This window comes from Octodon degus, unplaced genomic scaffold (genome assembly GCF_000260255.1).
Source record: "Octodon degus isolate 3935 unplaced genomic scaffold, OctDeg1.0 scaffold00060, whole genome shotgun sequence".
Classification (NCBI taxonomy): domain Eukaryota; kingdom Metazoa; phylum Chordata; class Mammalia; order Rodentia; family Octodontidae; genus Octodon; species Octodon degus.
The window spans coordinates 1,943,586-1,965,272 of record NW_004524636.1 but is presented as its reverse complement, the minus strand read 5'-3'; the positions used below and the strand labels follow the sequence as shown (position 1 = coordinate 1,965,272).

Sequence of the window (21,687 nt, the reverse complement as noted above, 5' to 3'; positions counted from 1 at the left end):
GTTAAAAAACAATTACACAATTTTTACAGAGAAATTTTGAAATTAAAACTATATGTAACTTTTAAAGTTTTAAAAATTTTTTTTATTTTAAGGAAGGGTCCAGGGTGTTCATAGTCTCACCACTAGATTGGACTCATAGTGATTCACCTGTTTACAGCCTCCCAAGAGCTGGGATTAAAAATGCATGCCACCATGCCCAGTCTCAAATGCTGTTGCAGCAGGTCCCGGGGGCAGGGCCAGCACGGCAGGCCTAGGGATCGAACCCTTGGTCCCTGTGCCTGCTGGCAGGCACTTTAATCCACTGAGCTATTTGGCCAGCCCTAAAACTATACATACCTTTACAGCATGACAATCCTGATGACACTTTGTGACATACTTAAATTTTTATTTTGACATAACATAACCCTTTTAACCAATCATCTGTGTCTGCATCTTGTCCTTTGAATAACAACTACAAAGACAATATGCAATGTATTATTACTGCAACTGCCCTACTAACCTGTTTTTAAATTGTTCCATTGCTATTTTCTTCTCATTAAAATGAATAAAAATAATAAAAAGGATAAAAAATAAAACATGATGTATACGCCATTAAAGAATGACAAACTAGGTAAAAGTTTTTTTTTTTTTTTAATGTATTTGAGTTTAACCTGTTTTATCTTCCAGCAAATTGTTTAATATTTAGATTTTGATTTTAGTTTAGGACATGGTGAAATATGGGTTTTGATTCAATCGTATGTGAACAGCCGATTTTCGCAACACCATTTGTTTAAGAGGTTATCTTTCTCTTGTGTTTTTGGGCAATTTAACAAAGGTCAGTAAGGTAGATGAATTTTTCTTAAAATTGTTTCAGCATCCTCAAAAAAAAAAATCTCAAAAAAAAAAAAAAAACACCAAAAAAAAAAAAAAAAAAAAAAAAAAAAAAAAAAAAAAAAAAAGCAATATACCAGCTATCTTTAGGTTGCCAAAGCACCCAAGAGGGAGAGGAACCTAGCACAACCCTAAGTGTGCGCCTGGGTCCTCTGTTCAAATCGTGAGGAGCCCAAAAAGAACAGTGAGAGGAGACAAGAACTGGACAGGATCTTACACTGCACCTTCACAGTGGCTCACCACACCCAACTTCTGGCCAGTGCTGATAAATCTATAGTCTTTTATAAATACTATCAATCTTGAGGGCTCTCCCATATAAGACAGTGTTCAACCTTCAGATCCACCAGGATACACATACAAAGCAACCAGCCCTGAACAAAATGGCAACATAAGAAATATGAGAATAAAATATTTTAATTTTTATTATTCTAAGAGGCTTGAATTATTCCATCCAAAAAATAAGGAAGAAATCTGTGGAAGAGATTTAGAACTCTTATAAATATGAAAGATAAAGCTAGAAGCAAAACTAGGCATAGGTAAGACAATAAATAAGGCTAAATGTTAGCTGTAGGAAAACATTAGAACTACATGCTAATAAATTTGAAGCCTTAGATGAAATAGACAAATCCTTAGGAAACACAGATTATCAAAACTGACTCGAGCAGAAATAGAAAAACTCAACAAATAGATTATATCAATAACTTAAAATTTGTGACCAGATGTGATAGCACACACCTGCAACTCAGACTTAAAAGAGGCTAAGGCAGGAAAGTCTCTGAGTTCGAGGCTAGCCTGTATTATAAAGTAGGTTCACAAGGCCAGCCTGAACTGCATAGTGAAACCCTGTTTCAAAAAGACAAAGCCAGGTGTGATGGCACATGCCTGTAATCCCAGCACTTGGGAGGCTGAGGCTGGAGGACTGCTGAGAGTTCAAGGGCAGCCTGAGCTACATACTGGTTCAAGGCTGCTCTGAACTACATGGCAAGACCCTGTCTAAAAGAAAAAAAAGACTAAATAAACAAATAAAATCTTCCTACAAAGAACTCCATGAACTGATATTTTATCAATATTTAAAGAAGAATTAGGGGCAGGGGAATGGCTCAGTAGAATAAACGCTTCCCTGGCAAGTGCAAGGGCCTGAGTTCAATCCTTGGTTCTCCAAAAATATTAAAAAAATAAAAAAAAAGAAGAATTAATGTCAATTAGTTAACTCTTCTAGTAAACAGTGGAGGAAGGAATATGCCCCAACTCACTCTACAAGGTCAGTACTATCCTATCCCAATACTATAATCTGACAGTCATAAAACTACAAATCTGTATTTCTCATGACTATACACAAATTCCCAACTATCAAACTGAAATCAAGCACACACTGAAATCTAGCACCTCATAACTACATGGGCTCTGTGTCTCCAGAATACAAGTCTGACTTAATATCTTTTAAACTTTTTTAATGTATTTAGTACAGGGTCTACAGGGTCTCACTATGTAGATCGGACTCATAATGATTCTCCTGTTTTCAGCCTCCCAAGCACTGGGATTACAGGCACGCACTACCACACCTAGTCTCAATGGCAGTCTCAGCCTGCCCCAGGGGCAGGGCTGTCGAGAAACATCAGGGACCAAACTCCAGCCGTGCACTCTGCCTAAGCAGGTACTTTAGTCCACTGAGCTACCTGGCTGGCCCTGACTTAATATCTTTAATTAATGTAATACAGGGTATTAATAGAATAAAGAAAAAAGCCACACAATCGCTTCAAGACACAGGAAAAGCATTTGGGAAAATTCAATATCCATTCATGACAAAAGCCCTCAAAAAACTAGAAGCAGGGGCTGGCGAGATAGCTCAGTGGACTAAAGCACCTGTTTAGGCAAGCTTAGGCAAGCACAGGGACTGCGGCTTGATCCCTCGTACCACATGCCGTGCCAGCCCTGCCCCCAGGGCCCACTGAGCTGACCACAGAGTCCTGGTATAGTGGGGCACACCTATAATCCAAGCACTGGGAAGCTGAAAACAGGAGGACTGTTATGAGTCCAAGCTCCATAATGAGACCCTGTAACAACCAAATACATTAAAAAAAAAAAAGATCTAGCACCAGAAGAAAACATTCTCAACCTAATAAAGGGCATGAATCAGACATCTAAATTAATATCATACTTAATGGAGAATAACTGAATTATTTCCTCTAAGAAAAGGAGTAAGACAACAATGCCACCCCTTAAATACTTTATGCAATATTATGCTGGAATATCTTGCCAGGGCATTTAGTGCCCCCAAAAGAAAAAGTTATTCAGTTTGGAAAGAATGTTTAACTATCTTTATAATCAAATGGCATGAAAAAAAAAATAATCAAATGGCATGTAGAGGATCCTAAGAAATTCACTAAAACAAAACAACTAGAGTAAGTTCCGCAAGGCTTCACGATATAAGATCCATATGAAAAAAAACCAACCCTGTATTTCTACATAGACACATAATTAGAAAATCAACTAGTTAATCCTACTAACAATGGCATAAAGAAAAAAATATTTTACATAAAACTGTAACAACATAAGTTTATGACATGTACACTGAAAACTACAAAATACTACTGAGAGAAAGTAAAGAGACAGGGGCTGGGAATGTAACTCAATGGCAGAGTGCTCGCCTAACAACATACACAGTGTAGCATCTTACCTGGACAGTGAATGAAAGACCAGTTGTATCTGCCATCCTCCATACACATGCTGGAATTTAGAAGGGGCTGAGGGTAGATGATTCCCGTGGAGGACTGAGAAGGCATTTTCACTGGTCCTTTATAGGAGCCTTCTATGCACTTCCCTTTCCCAGTATTGCTGGGATCGGTACACCAGCCACAGCCTGGCTGCTCCAAGCAGTGACTGCATGTACAATAGCCAGAACAATTTTCCGCTACAAAAAAACACAAACCACATTCACTATCACAGGTAGATTTGAACTCATTATATTTAAATTACGTCTCCTTTAACACACTATGTAACTTCTTTGAGTCAAAATTACTATTTTACAGTAACTATTTAAATAAAATAATTAATTTCAAAGACTGCAACAAATGTTTTGCTTGATACCTAAAAAGGAATCTCTCCCGTCCTTTTTTTTTTTTTTAATTATTTAGTACAGGGTCTACAGGGTCTCACTATACAGATTAGATTGGTAGTGATCCTCTTGTTTTCAGCCTCCCAAGCACTGGGATTACAGGCGCGTGCCACCACACCCAGTCTCAGTCACCATCTCAGCAGGCCCTGGGGGTGGGGCTGGCACAGCACACCAGGGGATTGAACCCCGGTCCCTGAGTCTGCCTAAGCAGGTGCTTTAATCCACTGAGCTATCTGATCAGCCCTCCTATCCCCTTTCAATCTCATGATGCTGGAAGGAGAGGACTGCAAAGATCTCTACTAGAGAAGCACTTACTTTATAAATTAAGAGATTCAGATTAGAAACATCAAATGGGTTGAACAATATGACCCTGAAGTAGGAAAGTTCCTCCATACTCTATGATCTATCCTAGCTTTATTTATTTATTTATTTATTTATATGTGTCATTGTGCCTCATTCTGTATGCACATTCTCATTAAGCAGGACTACCTTAAAAGCCTCTGAAGAGAATGGGCAGAAGGTGAAATCCAACTTGTTCAAACCATAACACAAAGGCAAGAGCACATCAAGCACTGTCGTATCACACAGGGCGCTCCCCTTTCCACTTACGGGGACAGCTGCTCATCGTGTACCACTCCATACACTGCCCAAAAGGGAAGGAGGCTACATAGGCATTGGAGTCCACACACTGCTTCATGTTGCTGCACCACATGCACTCAGAGCTGCTGCTGGTGCACTCCCCGCACGCTGTCCGCAAGGCACATGGTGTCCGGCACTGCTTGGCACTGTGGTTTGCTGAGGATTAAACCCAAAAGGAACAGAGATCACCCATCATGCCAGCTAAGGGCAAAGAATTTTCAAGTGCAGATTGTGATCCTTCAGTTTATCATGAGATCAATTTAGATGCTAAAGTACATGAGAAAGAAAACAAAATTTCAGAGTCTTCATTGACTGTTGAGTCAAGTATAAGTAGACAGCTGGGAAAAATTGACTCCTTCCAAAATCATTGAGAACAAAGATGGAGGACCAAGAAAATGCTTCCACAAAATAGGCTGTAAGCCGCTTTGAATATGGGGGATCTGGGATGAACATTCAGGGTTTTACAACCTACCTGAATTTGTAATATCCTGTTGATAATTTTAGGGGGAGGGCCCATAGAATACATCAAATTCATCAAAACATTTAGGATTCAAACAGGCTTCCCTACAACAGTTTAGGAATCCTGTTTTAAGGTGACTCCTAGAATGCTAGGAATCCTCTTCTGCACTTCCTGTATTCACCTTCCTAAAACTGGCCATGATGTAAGTACAGTCCCACCTTCCAACATAATCCACAATTCCCCCTACTGTGTATGAATCCCCTGAAGAAGCAGCTGGTCTTGCACTTGTCTGCAGGCTACCAAGACGGATTCTAGTCCTTCATGGAGCCTCAACTTAGCCTCAAGAGAGAAGGAAATCTGAGAAGCTACTCAAAACAACTGATCACTTTCTGATAACTGTCCATGTAGTGACTTGCTTACATTTTTGTTCTTTCTTTCTTCCACAACATTTCTCTGGCAACACTGAGATATTTGCCTTTCAGAACAATTCTCAATACTTTTTATGGTCAATAAACCAGTATTTTTCTTTTAAAATTCTACATTATGTCTGAAATATGCTTTAAATCAATACCTCATCTGTTTCAATCATCTCAGTACATTACTATGCCTCACCTTTTTTCCCTCAATGAACTTCTGGAGCACCTAATTCACATTGTTCTTACCTGGCCTTTCACAGACACTGCCATTCAGTGGGTTGATGCAGGTTGCAGCCTTCAATCCCTTAGTACTGGGTTCTGACAAGATTCCACAGAAGCCAGCATCACTGGGCTCAGACGGCATCCACTGCAGTAGGCTATTTGTAAATGGAGACATATCTTCCCAGCACCAGTAGGACACGTTGATTTTCCGAAGGCCAACCCATGGGGTTAAGGTGAGCTTGGACTACAGGGAAAACAGGCACAACTGTGAAAACCACCAATGTCTTGACCAAAACAGGCATATAATTAAAAGCCACTAAGATAATATTCCACAGATACAGGAAAACCTCCTACTTCCCAAACTCAGCCATGGTAGATTAGGATAGACCATCATTTTAATATAGCCATTTTACAAATGACAGAAATATAGCTTAGAGAAAATAATGTATGAAAAGTTTACAGAGAACAACAGCAAAGCAATAATCAAATTCTAAAATTTGATTTTATATCCTACATCCTATGACACATGCTAAAGAAATGGTCACCCCAAAATTGGTTTAAATGCCCCTTTACATATGAAATTATTTTACTAATACTTATGAAGTATGTAGGGCCAGGGAGATAGCTCAGTAGACTATGCAACTGCCTGGCAAGTGCAAAGTCCTGAGTTCAATCCCCAGTACCAGAAAGAAAAAAAACAAAAACAAAAACAAAAGTAATGTAGACACTGACCAATCCTCAGATCACTACCCAAGCCTATTTGGAGCCAAGGCCAGTTTAGATAATTCAAGAATCCCATCTTAGCCAGAAGGTACCACTTAGCACTGAAAATTTTCTTTCTCAGACTTACTGAGGTATAATTGACAATAAAATAAACTATATTATTTAGTACATGATGTTTTGATATATGTTTAAATTGTGAAATGATCCCCATAATCACGTATTCATTATCTCATATATTTATTACTGTGTGCACACGTATGGTGAAAACACTTAAAATGTAATTTCTTAGTAAATTTTAAGTACTACCAGCAGATTTATTGATTACTATCTCCATGCTATAATTAGATCTCAAGAACTTACTCATCCTCATGAAACTTTGTACCCTTTCACCAAGGTCTCCCCATCCCAAACCCCATCCTTCATCTAACTGGCAACCACCATTCTACTCTCTGCTTTCAGGCATTAAGGTGTTTTTTGTTTGTTTTTGTTTTTTAGAGTCTATATATGAGGTCATGTAGTAGTTGTGTTCTGCTTATTTTACTTATTTCCAGGTTCATCTGCATTATTGTAAATGACAGGCTTTCCCTGTAAGCCGAGTAACATTTGGCTCGATTCCATTCTATCCATACACACACATTTTCTTTCTCTATGCATCCAACTTGGCACTAAACTTTATAAAAAGTAACAAAGCAGTGAACCCCTGACAGTCTGTGCCTCCTACTTTCCTGAATTTATTTCTCATTGTCATTTTTAAAACATTTTAAAAAATCAAAGTATGACATTTAGCCCAAAAAGGAAAGATATTTCTAATTTGAGCAATTAAAAATTAAAATGTACAATGTCTTTCCATTTTTGAGGGGAAAATTACACGTCTATTAAAAGACCTAAAAGAAAAGAAACACACCCTATAGGTGTTTTTAGTTACAATGATAAGTGAGATTTACTTTCTTATATTTATTAATATCTTCCATATTTCCTTTGAAATATATTATTTTTAAAAGAAAGCGCATTAAAATTAATAATTTTTTAAAAGTCCTTTAATAATTTCTTTTTCACTTAGGATAAAATTCAAAGCCATTAGAACTGGGTACAACTACTCTCAGGACTTGTCTCTCCTTGAAGCCCAGCAATTGCCAATTCCTCACCATATACCCAGCAGCCAACCAGCCACACACACACAGCCACACACACACACACACACACACACACAGAGTCATGCATGCACCTGCAACTTACTCAGCCTCTTCTCAGTCTCTCCATCTTGCATAACAGTATACCAATACTCAGAAAGCCTGGCCCTCTTCTCTTTTTCAATTCTCTCTTCCCATCTTCAAGAGATATCTCTTTCTAGCTCCACCACCTAGCCTCTGCCCTTAAGGGCAGAGTGGGTGCCCATTCTTGTTTATCAATATATAGCTAGGCTCTATAGGCTGCCACATTTAAGGTTAAAGCTGTGGATGCACATTATACTGTAGTTATCTCATCTGTTAGTCTTATGACAAGACTGTGAGTTTTTATTTCATAAAGGTACTACAACACACTAGACTACCCAAGACCCATAAATCAGGAAATCTGAAAGAGAAAGACTACAGATGCACCTATGGCCAGCTGAGGTAGCTAAATCTTTGTAGCCAGGTTAATTTTTTAGAAAAGTAAACCTGTGTCACTGGAAGAGACCCCAGCATAGTGTACAAAGCTGTGAGTCTATTGTTCATTTCCTGAGGGAGTGAGTAACCATAGCTGCTAGCTAAAGACAGAATGCCAGGAGGTCCCACATTTGGGGGTCAGGTGAAACAGCACACTCTCCAATGGAGACTATAAAAGTTGAAAAAAGGGGACAACCCGCTTGGGCCCCCCCTCCTGTCCCTCTCTCAGACAGGAGCTTTCTTTCCCTCAATAAATATATTCTGCTCATAATCTGTTCCTAAAATTCATTCTTCTGTTTTATAGAACAAGAACTCATCCCAGATCAAACTAAACAGCCATTCCCAGATGAAACTCACCTTTACTTTCACAAATCAAAATCGGGATTTCTGTAACCAGAAGAAAGTTAGTTTGAAGCCCGTGGAAAACAGGCACCAGCTTCCCAATAGGCCAATGAGAAAGTCTTCTGTGACACCTCTGCCAAGTCTATTCAAAAGGTGCACATGGAGACTAGGCATGGAGTGCGCACCTGTGATGCAGCCTCGGGAGGCCGAGGCAAGAGGACCTCAGGACTGGGGCCAGCCTTGGCAGATGTGTGGGACCCTATGTCAAAATGATTTTTAAACTGAAAAGAATAAAGCTCTACATGTGGTTTGGGGTAAAAAAAAAAAAAAAAAAAAAGTTGAAAACGCTACCAAAATATCATAAAATACCAAATGTAGCCCTGATATCCCTGGAGGCAAGCAGACTAAGAAAATACTACCAATATCTGCATGTCTACAGTATATCAAAGTTACACTTGGAAAAAGGAAAATAAAACATAGGGTACTCCCAGCAGTCTCAGTCTTTTAGGTGATACTTTTTCTTTTTTTATGAGCAGAATATATTTATTGAAAGAAAGCTCCTGTCCAAGAGAGGGGCAGGAGGGGGGCCTGAGTGGGTAGTTCCCCGGGAAGCTGTCTCTTCCAGGGACTTTTATAGTGTAAAACCATGTGGGGCTAAGGTAGAGAGAATGGGAACTCGCTTAGGTGGACAGGAGGGGGGAGAAAACTACGGTCAACCAATGGGATTACAAGCACCATTGCTCAGGTAAAACTGATTAAATCCAGCATCAAATGGGAAAGCGAGTCACGTAGCAAGCGGCATGAATATGGGACAGGGTCTTTCCCTGTTGGGGGTTGGAATGCAGGACAGGGTCTCTTTCTGTTGGGGGTTGGGCTAGTGACTCACTTGGGTCTTTCCAGGTGATTGATACCTATTTAGAATATCAATCCCAGGTGCTACTCTTTCAGCATTTGTTTGGCCTTTAGGTCTTTAGGTCTGGTTCACAGCAGGAGCATCCGCCCTCCCACAGAGACTGTACATAACCAGGACCCAGACCACATGTTTGCACTGTGACATGAACAGAGCTCCACCCAAGGAATTGTGTTGCCTTCCATTCCTATCTACTTGACAAGAACATTTCCTTCACATTTTTCTGTGCCACAGCCCACCTGCTAGAAGAACCTTGTTACATAAATACATAATTAACTAAAGGTAGGAACACAGTTCATGGTCTTTGGACTAAAAATGACAAAATGTAATTATTAATTGCATTATGTGATCATTAATGACAATTAATTTTTCCAAGAGCTCGAGAGTGGGAGCAGGGTGGGAACAGGAAGGGAACATGAGCCTTTCCAACCTCAGAAATCTTTAACAAGAAGCTGCCCTTTTATTTTGGGTTGGCCTAGCCTAAGAGAGACCCACATGAGATATATATATATATATATATATATATATAAAATATATATATTTTAATGTATTTAGTACAGAGTCTTACTACACAGATTGGACTCATAGTGATCCTCCTGTTTTCAGCCTCCCAAGTGGGAGGTGTGCAACACCCTGCCCAGTCTCAATCCACATCTCAATGTGCCCTGGGGGCAGGCCCAGCATGGTATGTGGTTCCAGGGATCAAACCCCAGTCCCTCTGTTTTGCCTAAAGAGGCGTTTTAGTCTGCTGAGCTATCTGGCTGGCCCTGGTAATCATATTATATATTATAATAACACCTTAAATGTCAGAGATGCAAGTAACTTGATCTACCATAGCTAATTAGCTGTGCACTGTTTCTCTAATTCCAGCAGAACCTAGAGATAAAACAGGTATGAAACTGTCTAATGAAGACAGCAGAGTCTGTGAATATATACATACATGTTACTATTCATCCTACAGACTATTATGTATCTTATAATGGTTATAACTATCAAAACTTTACAAAGTATTAAAAATTTTAAGAAAAAAGGCAGTAGACAAAGACACTCATGGTATTAGCATTCCTCCTCTGGCCATGCACAGCACATGCATCCACAGCTTTCCACATACAAACTACCATCAGGCTCTCATTAGAAAGGCAGGTACTAGAAACTGAAGTTTCAAGGATGTTAACTCACCATGCTCTGTGATGACTGCATCATTCGAAGCTGCTTAAGGACAAAGTCCACCTTCTTCAGGGTTGTAAGAGAAGCCAAATAGGCATTGTGATTTCTACAGGACAATTTAGCATTGTCATAATTCTCCTTGGCAGTAGTAATTTTCAAACATGAGTTTCCAACCAAATGCCAGCTCATGCCACAAATGTTTTCTTTTACAAAGTGGAGAGAAGAAGAAGTTTTAAGAATCATAAAACTGTTTTTATTATATTACTAGTTCCAATTATTGAAAACATAAATGATCCTTGTGATTTGAATTCCAGGGGCTTCATTAGAATGTGGGGGGCATAAGACACATTTTTAACTTCTGAATATAAGACTGGAATTGTGGACCCACATATAAGGTGCCCTATAAGGCTTACCAGGCAGAGCAATGCACTCCTGATTCCGGGGCTCCCACTGGCAATTCTGGTCCAGGGCACAGCTCCTGCAACTGGTCTTCTTGTTACAGTAGTACATAGGGTTATCCTTGGGGCAATTCTCATACTTGAAAATGGAGATCTAGAACACAGAAAACAAAAGCTCTTGCCTTAAATTCACTCAGAGAACTCAGGGTGAAGACTAATAGGATACTGAAGACCACGAAGTCTAACTGAGGAGCAAACAGCATATAAAGAGATAGCTAGATGCAGACGCAGATGAAGCTGCACTGTGAGAGAAACAATGCAGTGGAATGTTCTGTTCAAGGACACGCCTTTACCAGGCAAGTAAGCAGCCTACTTTTAAAAATGTCATACATCTCATGGTCACCTATAAAATGAAAATATTAAACTTGTTCCTTTTTAAGTGTTCTCCTAACAATCTAAAAATTTTCTATTTTACAAACTGTATTAAGTTGACCCCCTTCAAGTTTAATTAACTATCAAAAACCTACGTGTACTAACATAGACTTGTAATCTCAGCTATTCATGAGTGAGGCAGAAGAGTTGCAAATCTGAGGCCAGCTAGGGCAATTCAGTAAGATCCTGTCTCAAAATAAAAAGAATTAGAGGTGTGGTATAGTGCATGCTTAAAATATATAAGGCTGTGGTTCAATCTCCAATACTGAATAAAAAAGACTGGTAAGTAAAACAAAAACAAATATATATATATATATATATGGTCATCTGATATTTATTCTTTTACTATAATCTCAATTTTAAAAACCAACTAGAGTGTACACTGACATTGTGCTGAGCCAAGATATAAAAAGGACAAGAGTATTCTGTAAAGCCTATCATTGCCACAATTCAGCGTGGGCCAATACATAGCTGCCCCAAATCCTAACTGTCAGGGGAATAAGCTCAGCATTCCAAGCCTCACAGCCAGCAGCTCAGCCCCTACCCAGGGCTAACCGTCCTTACACAACACCACCACCTTCTTCTGTTATACCACACATATATACCTTTTGGCTAGTGTGAGATCTTTGGATGCACAGAGCATTCCTCCCTAAAAGAAAAACTGAGCAATAGTAACATTCAAATTTATATCCCATTAAAAATAATTCTGGATCATTATTTATACCATACATTCTTCTACCTAAATAAATCCAAGCAGAATTTTTCTAGCCTCTATGATGTCCTTGAGAAATAGCACCTGACCTGGCCTTCTGTGCAGCTGTGGTTCCTAGGGACACAATGGTCACTGCACCAGTGGCAATCATTGGTGTTGGCTGTACAGCTGTAGCAATCTGTGTTCTGGTCACATCTGTCATGGTCAAGAGCTATAAAGAGAAAAAATAACTATGACAGTTTCTGTTAAAGATAATCTTACACAGTTAAAATAATCATAATAGTACTATAGCTGAGAAGTAAAATGAAGAGTGAAATTGGAAGGAAATGTACTGGGATGTCCAGGTCAAGATAGGACTTAGAAATAAATAGGCAATATAAAGAAATACTATTTTGTACAAAAGAAAGCAAAAAAATACAAAAGTGAAAAAGCAAAGATAGATAAATTAACAATTATAAGATATAGTGAAAGTCTGGGTCTTTGAATATTTTTCTGTGCAAAGAAAAAACTGTAATGGAATATACCCAGGAGGCTTCCTAGGAACCAAAGAAAGCAATGCAAGAGACTGTGCCATTTTTCCCAGGTACAAAAGCAAGGCTAGTTGGGCACAGGCAATAGAGAGTGCCAGGGATCCCCAAAGTAGGCACTAGTTGAAGTTTGTTTTTTTTTGGGGGGGTGTGGATTTCTTGGTAGCCCCAACATTATCCCTGCGATCCGGCATTAAAACATGCATACTGAGTTCACTCCATACTAGTCTGTTCTGCTGCTTCCTCTTTTTCTGGGATGGGAGTCAGAGCCAGGGGTCCGTTCTATGTGATCTGGAATCCAGAGGAACCCCTTGCCCTTCCCCCCAAAGTTGGGCCTTCTGTCTTTTGTTAATTTTTCTTCTTGCTGATACCCCTTTAAGACTGGCTGAAGGGGTGAGGCCCGTGGAGCCCTGTACTGTAAGTCATTACTGATAAGTTGTTTGAGTGACTGCTGGGGGACAGATTTACAGAGTTCTGTGACAGTCTATCCTGATCTTGCTCGGTTTGGTCAGGAGCAGGAGCCCATGTGTTTTTGCTGATCGAGTCGAACCCAGAACCCCCAGGGTCTTTTAAGTTGTTTTCATCTGATAGTGGGTTCTTTTGGGGAGAGGCAAATGGGTTGAAGTTTCCTTCTACCTTGCGATGTGGCTGTGTGTTGAACTCCGTTTCAAAAGATGACAGCTGCTGTGTTACTACTCCTAAAAGTCTACCCACCTCCACACTGAGCATCACCCCGATGACATCAGCGTAGTAGAGTCTTGTAGTAGTGCACATCCGCCACTGTCCTTGATACATTTCTGCTCTGCTGGGGCTGCACATCTGGATGCTGACATCTGCAATCTCTTGGGGCTCTAGGGATCTCACCATCACCATGTTCACATGTCCAAATTGACCTCCCCCAACATATTTAAGACAAACCCCTGGAGGCCAGACTTCTGCTCCAGAATTCTGGATCTCCCATGTTTTTACAAACTTGAGTAACAGGAGGTATCGACCTCCCTTCTCCTATGGTGACATCTTCAACAAAGGACATAGAGAGCACACTGATGTTTGGGCTCTCAAAGTCTAATAGGCGCCAATTGCCGCTTGTAAGTTCCAGTTGGTCATGTCCAGGAAGAAGGCGCAGCCGGCCGAGTTGAGCTGGAAACCAAGCAGCCACTGGAACTTGGAGATGAGCACGTCCTTGTCGGTGGTGCCCAGACAGCTGAACTTCTGCATCAGCTCAGGGTCCAGGTCCATGTCCATGCCCTCCACGGTGGGCCCTGGACACCCACTTCCCTGCTTCCTCACAACCGAGCCATCACCGCCACTCCACTGGGCCCGGGGACCACAGGCAGCCTGCTGCTAGGCGGCACTGCTACCCCACGCCTTGGAGGTAGGCCCTGGGTCTCTCACCACCTCGTAGGGGTAAACTCACTCAGCCACTCACTCACTCTTGAGCTACCCCCCCTTCATCCCCCAGGGCCGCGGGCGCCGCCTCCTCCTCCACCACCTCTAGCTCCTCCGCCACCTCTGTCTCCTCACTAGTCGAATATTTTATGCATTTACACATGAATTAAAAAATGCAAACTGAGCTGGGTGTGATGGTACATGCCTGTAACTCCAGCACTCTGGGAAGCTGAAATAGGAAGTTCAAACCCATCCTGGACAACTTACATGACTTAGTGAGATACTATATATTTATATACATGATATATATTTTCATATATGATGTATATTTATATATACCATATATATTTACATTATATATATATATATACATAAAAATTTTTTTTCTGTATTTTAGGGAAGGGTCTACAGGGTGTTCAGGGTCTCACTACTAGATCAGACTTATAGTAATTCTCCTGTTTACAGCCTCCCAAGTGCTAGGATTACAGGAGCATGCCATCACACCCAGTCTCCATTGCCATTTCAGCAAGCCCTGGGAGTGGGGGCGGGGCCAGCACGGGGGTGGGGGGAGCCCCTCTGCCTGCTTGCAGATGCTTTAATCCACTGAGCTATTTGGTTGGCCCTTACATTTGATATATTTTGTATGCTACGCATTTACATCTCATATGTTTATATGGTATATGTATTTCTATATCATATATTTATATAATATATCCTATATATGTAATATATATTATATATCCATATATATATTATATATATGATATATTATATGTTATTGATTGTATTTCAGGGCCAGGGATATAGCTCAGTGGCACAGGGCCTGTCTGTCAAGCACGAGGTCCTGAGTTTGATTCCTAGTTCCATTAAAAAAAAAGAAGTTCAGATGATATCTTTCATACACTGTATATGTATATATAAAGTACTGGGGATGAGGCTTAGAGTGAAGGCCTCAGATTCAACTCCTTGCATCATAAAAAGAAAAACAAAAAAAAAGTGCAAGTCTCAGAACTTCTGGGCTGCTGCAGATCTGATGTGCTTCCTTTTGATCTTAGAAAAACTGTACAACCATGCTGTCTTATTTGTTGAACCCTCTTCAGGTATGGCACATAGTGGAACCCACTAATAAAGAAAGCAAAGGCCCACTAAGTTGTTCTTTCTACGCTGGTCATCTCCGCAAGGATTAGGCCCACCCAGAATTGAATGAAACAGAGAGTCAACATGTAAGATGGGATGGGTTCATACTGAACCACTTAAGATGAATTATTTCCAATATACTTGCAAGTTTAATTTGAACTTTTAAAATTTTAGTTAAAATAGTTATTTCACTGATTTTACCCCCTTCTAGAGCCAGTTACTAATCCTACCAGTTTTCAGTAATCTCTGTGCTTCATCAATGAACCTAGGAAAACTGTCTACTTCTTACCAAGGATTTATGCTCCTATATAGCTTAATTGGGAGCAACTTGGGAAAGTAAAATCTGCCTCTGTGCACCATAACTCTCATCACTGTAATTGATTCTAATAAGTAAGAAACTGTCAACACACTTTAATGAATGTGAACAAATATTTTGAAGAGATATTCTTCCTACCCTTTAAGGACTTTCTTATACATTATTTCACTGTGTTGCTCTGTACTCTATGTCAGAGGAAAAGGGAAAAAAGCTAAGCAGGTAGGATGAAGAAAGGAGGCTGGAAAACCTAGAGGAAGGTTCTAAAGTGGGAATCACTGTTCACCCTCAGCAAGATGAAGAAAAGTTACAGAAACAAATCATTGCCCATCTTTAGCAACTTTCTGTCTCCCTCTCACTGTCATATCCAACTACAAGAGCTAGAAAATACTTTGTTAGTAAGGGTGTGTCTTTACCAGAACAATTTACTCTAACATGGTTTTTCTAGGTTTACCTTCCTACTCTCATTCTTAATGTTATACCTTCATAATCCTATATGGTAGCCATCACACACATAATTTTTAAATAAAATAAGAAAATTTGGCTCTTTCATCTCATTAGCCCATTTCAAGTATCTGATTGCCCTATGTGGCTAGCGGCTAAAAGTGCAGAACTTTTTCATCATTTAACATTTTCATCGTCAAAACAAGTTCTACAAAACAGCACCATCTCAGACCAAATGCAGCCAGGTTCTGGAGTTGGGGTACAAAGCCTATGAAATGCCAAGATTTTGCCTCTATCATTTGCAAAGAACTTCTAGGAGTCATATGGCATATTTTCGTCCACTGTAAATATGTTTACAAAATGACTCTCAAATACCCAAAAAGGCCTTTTGTAAGTATAACTAAATAATTACAGATAATGTAGTGGACAACAGAAGTACACATGTGCTAAGTTCCTTCATAATTTAAATAAAACTTAGATATCTAATTAAATTCTAAGCAGAGAAAAACATACATCTTTTGGAAAAACATTCTGATTTTAACTTCATGGCTTGTTCTTCTGTGACTGATTCCCAGGAGACACACTGAGATGTTTCTGTATCCCACATACACCGGATACCAGGTCCTGCTGCTACACAAGCAGCTTCACTCTGGTGTGCTTCACACTGTTCTGAGGTAAACACCAAGATGTCACTGAGGAGGAGACTGTTGAAACCACCAAACACATACATGGTGCTACAAGATAAAAAAGGGAGAGAAGGAATTTACTAAAAACTTAATAAACTCACGATATACTTTTTATAGACAATCTTCAACCACTCTTCTATATCAAAAGTCCTGTAAGAAATTATTTTTCAAGATCTCAAAAGTCATTATTATTCTCTTCCTTCCTAAATTCTACCCTCTCATCCTGACACTACTCAGAGAGTTATAACAGTTCACCTCTAAATGTGCATATGGAAATACATTAGCCAGTTAAATTAGTGGGGAAAAAGGGACTTTTTGGTAAATGATATCAATATAACATTTAGAAAAGATAAAATTGATTCAACTTCTCACTCTACCAAGGTAAGTTCCAAATGAATCAGAGAACCACTTCAAAAAAAAAAAAAAAAGTCATGTGAACTCTAGAAAAGAATGGATAAACTTTCTATCCTGAAAGTAGAAAAAAATTATACCTGTCTAATTTAAAATCCAGAAAGGAAGAAAATTTTTAATACAGAGAGGGTTTTAGCCAGTTTTTAGGAAAAAATGCAAATGACCTTAAATATATGAAGAGAATCTGCTCAATCATAAGAGAAATGAAAATTAAAACTATATTGATGTAGCATTTCTCATCTATTAAACTGGCCAAGATATCTCACAATAATTGGGCAGCACATAGACTGGTGAGTCTATAGGACAATGGGCAAGCTAATATACTGCTGAGCATGTAAAATAGTGCAAGTCCACAGAAGCAGGTTTGGAAAATTTAAATAAAACCACACACTTTTGAACATGGGATGTTATTTCTAGAAGTCTGTTACAAAGATTCAGTAACAAAAATATATAGAAAGGAGTACACATGAGGTAATTCATTACATCACTAGTGATAACAAAAAAAAAAAACCCTGAGTATGTGCTATTTATCTATTCAGGGAGGAAAGGAGTCAAACATACACACAGAATTCATTTTTCTTTATTTAAAATAAGAAATATACTTTTATTTAATCTGTCTTCTTAACAGATGAACCCAGTAGTAATGAACAGAACTAGGATGCAGGTTATAGCACTTACACGTCCCCACCACTTTCCTCAAACTACAACTTTTTAGAGAAAAGTCTAAATTCACGTCTGAGTCAAGATGTTTATAATGAATCTATAAAATCTGATTATACCAGAAAGACAAGGATAGTGTCAAAAAAAAAAAAAAAAAAAAAACCCTCAAAAGCTACCATGAAAAAGTGTTCATTGGCTAGTAATAGGAAATGTTTAAAACTTAAAAAGAATAAAAGCTACAATGGAGTGAAACACATCCATTTGTATCTTTCAATCCATGAGTTCATGATACATGCTCTCTGACACAGAGGAAGAAATCTCATCCATTGTCTGTGGAAAATGTTTTTAAGAAATCAGTTCACTATTTTGAACATTAGTAAATAAAGGAAAAGAATCAATCCTATGAAGTGATCTTACCAAAACCCTGAAATGAATCTGATTAAAGCTGATTTGCAGGAAGTTTAGAAGAAAGCCCAAATATGTTATTCAAAAACATGGAGACACTACAATCAAAATCTGGAGCTTGAGGTGTAGTCTAGTGGTAAAGCACTTTTTTAGCATGTACAAGACCCTGGGATCAATTCTAAGTGGGGGTGGGGAATAAATGGACTGTAAGATATTCTACAGAATAATCAACAGAGTCTCTAAAAAAAAAAAGACAATATAATGAGTGGGAGCCTATAGATATAAAGAAACTTAAGAGACATGGGGTACGTGTGTGTGTGTGTGTGTGTGTGTGTGTGTGTGTGTGTGTGTCTTTCTCTGTAGTCCAGGTTGGCCTTGAACTTATTATGTTGGCCAGGCTGGTCTCAAACATAAAGTGATGCTCCCACCTCAGCTTCTCTAGTGCTGGAATTAAACGCATGCACTATCACGGCCAACTAAAAGACATTTTAGCCAGCTGTGATATACAGATCTCATCTGAATCCTTATTCTAACATATTCAACTTTTCAAAACTTTATGAGATGGGCTGGGGATGTAGTTCAATGGCACAGTGTCTGACAGGCAAATGTCAGGTCTTGAGTTCGATTCCTGGTACGAAAAAGAAAAACTCCTTCTGAGATAACTGGTAAAGTTAAATACTGAATAGACACTGCATGATATTAAAGAATTATTAACAACTGTAAAAGAGTCACAAGTATATAGTTGTGGAAAGTCTTTATCTTTAATAAAAGACACTCAAAGAGCTGGGGTATACGCCAGTGGGTAGAACACCTGCAAGGCATGCACAAGGCTCTGGGTTCAATTCTCAAAACTGCGTTTAAAAAAAAAAAAAAACTTGGTAAAATCACATTATTTACAAAGTTTATATTTGTAAATTTGTATACTTGCTAAAATTTATTTCTAACTCTGAAGTTAAACTTTGCAGAAGTTTTATGATCACTTTTAAGCAAGTTCATGCAGTGGTGAAATTTTTGAGTTGGCAAACATGCACATTCCCAGCTAAGGTCAAGCAAAACTATGTTTTGACTTCTTGTTTTAGCTCTTAATGATAAACAAGTGTCCTTCTTATGATTTCCTTAGTGCCACCTTTTTTTTTTTTTTTTGCAATTTTATACTATTTGCTGTGATTCTACTGACTAAAAATAGCCTCTAGTGTGGTGCTGAAATTCTGTCCAGTACACCTAAACTGTGATGTGCCTTACAAAGACAATACATGTTAGATAAATCTTGTTCATCTATGAGCTAAAGATCTGTTGGCTATCAGCTCAACGGTAACAAATCACTAACATATATTAAATAAGGTGTCTTTCAACAGAAACACACATACAATAACATTCTGTGGTGACTGGCTTATGAAAATGTGATCAGCGGACTGGCAAAACCTAACCCTGTATGTCCTCAAGGAGCAATTCAATATTCAGTAATTCAGTGTTGGTTATTTTTATTTATTTATTTTAGGTACCAGGGATCGAGCTCAGGACCTTATGCTTGCCAGGCAGTGCTTACGCAGCTGAACTATCTCCGCAGCCAATTCAGTTCAAAGTGACTTTATAGCACAAGAATAACAAAAATCAACTATAAGAAATGTCTACTTATAGAGTCCTCTTATTCTGGAAAACTGCTTCAAACTAATCTGGAGTGGGCTAGGGGAGCAGCTAATTTGGAGTAGGCTAGGGGAGCCAGCCGGTGACTGTTAAAGTTGAGGAAGAGGCACAAGAGGTTCATCATACTATCATCTCTACTTCCATGTGTGCTTCAAATTTACCAAATAATAAAGTTTTAATATTTTTTGTAGGGAAAGGTATTTTGCTTAAATCTCTATTTGAAAGATTATATTACATTTCTGACTAATAACATACATGGGCCTATTTTCTCTTTTGTATTAGCTTTTGAATTAATTTTGTCTTTAAAGATAAAAAAATAATTTTAGATTGGGGAGCCAGTTGGTGGTCTAAGTGCCTGCCTGACAAGCGCAAGGACCCAGGTTCAGTTCCCAGTATCACACGCTGTGCCAGTCAGGGACACCCTGGGCACACTGTGCCGGCCACCAAAACTGGGAATAGTGGCATACGACTGTAATTACTGTGCTGGGGAGGCTGAGACACAAGGATCACTACGAGTCCAAGCTGTGGAGTGAGACCTTGTACCAAATTTTTAAAAGACTAAAAATAATAATAAAATAAATGAAAAGATAAAAAATAATTTTATATAACCATTTATAGCATCTGTCCCTTAAAAAAAGACAAAAACAAAAACAGAGTCCAAATCATCCTATCCACTTATTTGCTCATTCAGAAATGCCTATTCAGCATCCACTATGTGCAAAATACCTGTGGCTCCTGAACCTTCAACCTGCAGAGTCAGTCAAAAGCTCAGGTCCGCCTTCCCACTGCCATAGCTGAACAATTAAACTGTTAGAGGCTGGAGCAGCTTGGTTACTCTCTTTGAACTTTATTCATCTCTTCATTTTTACCCTGCATTCCTTTACTATCATGCCAGGTCCCTGCTATATTCTTTTTAATTGTCTTTCAGCAGGTGAAGTGTCAGAAGGCAAAGGTTTAGGGTCAAAGTTTTAAGGCTTTTAAATAAAGTCCAGTTCTCCTTCAGAGACAAGGCAATCACAGTGGGCTTTAGTAAGATTTTACATTTGCTGAGAAGGCTGGATTTCAGTCTGGGAGGCTGTGTGTTTACATAGGCTTCAAGAACACTCCAAAATTAATGAAAAAGAAGTTCCCAGCTATCTACTTTGACCTGGCTGAATGTAAGGACTTGAAAACATTGAAAGTAAAAGCTGGAGCAGACTAGTAAACTTCTGAAATTTTGATTCCCCAAATCACAAATGGACCCATCAAGAAATAGTGGGATTGGGCTGGCCAGATAGCTCAGCAGATTAAAACACTGCTTAGGCAGACCCATCGACCAGGGGTCGATCCTCCGTGTGTCATATCAGCCCCATACCTGGGTGCACCGAGAAGGTGAATGAGACTGGGCATGGTGGCACACGCCCATAATCCCAGTGCTTGGGAGGCTAAAAAACAGGAAGGATCTCTACAAGTCTGATCTGTGCAATGAGACACTGTAAATCCTGAACTAAACACATAAAAATAAAAATAATAAATAATAAATAAATAAATAAAAAGAAAAAGCAGGATCTTTACTAGATGAGGATATTTAAGCAAAACTATTGACTGAATACTAAGCTATACTAATCTAGGGGTAATCCCCATGAACTCAATTGTAAAATAAAAATCAATTATCAAGAGAAATGAACAATGGCACACTGGGGAAAACAGAATCTACAGAATTAGAGTCCACATGACCCTAAATAAATAACATGTTGGATGCAGGAGACAAAGACTTTAAAGAAAATAATGTATTTGGAGAGGGAAGGTTTATATGTAAAGAATTAAGTAAAAGTACAATACAAATGACTCAACTGATGGGGGATAACAATAAAGAGACATAAATTATAAAGGAAATTCTGGAGTTAAAAATACTATCCAGGGGGCCTGGCCCTAGCTCAGGTCTTTAAATGGCTGCTTCCACAAAGCTGTCAGCCTCAGGTTGCTGGAGTTCGAACCTCACACCTCTCCAGCTGGCCAAAAGAGCCCTGAAGGCATTCG

At 39.0% G+C, this 21,687-nt stretch overlaps 1 protein-coding gene and 1 pseudogene across 2 annotated transcripts in view; both read right to left on the bottom strand.

The window, feature by feature from the left end:
* Atrn (attractin) overlaps nucleotides 1–21,687 on the bottom strand; it is a 195,647-nt gene that overhangs the window by 66,430 nt on the left and 107,530 nt on the right. For both annotated transcript variants that reach the window (XM_004634258.2, XM_023718635.1), the window contains 7 exons: nucleotides 16,376–16,596; nucleotides 12,142–12,263; nucleotides 10,924–11,062; nucleotides 10,523–10,713; nucleotides 5,747–5,966; nucleotides 4,595–4,780; nucleotides 3,548–3,781 (listed from right to left, as the gene is read on the bottom strand). In XM_004634258.2, coding sequence (XP_004634315.1) covers nucleotides 3,548–3,781; nucleotides 4,595–4,780; nucleotides 5,747–5,966; nucleotides 10,523–10,713; nucleotides 10,924–11,062; nucleotides 12,142–12,263; nucleotides 16,376–16,596 — 1,313 coding nt within the window. The remainder of the gene's footprint in view (nucleotides 1–3,547; nucleotides 3,782–4,594; nucleotides 4,781–5,746; nucleotides 5,967–10,522; nucleotides 10,714–10,923; nucleotides 11,063–12,141; nucleotides 12,264–16,375; nucleotides 16,597–21,687) is intronic.
* On the bottom strand, nucleotides 12,955–14,131 carry LOC111817513 (annotated as a pseudogene).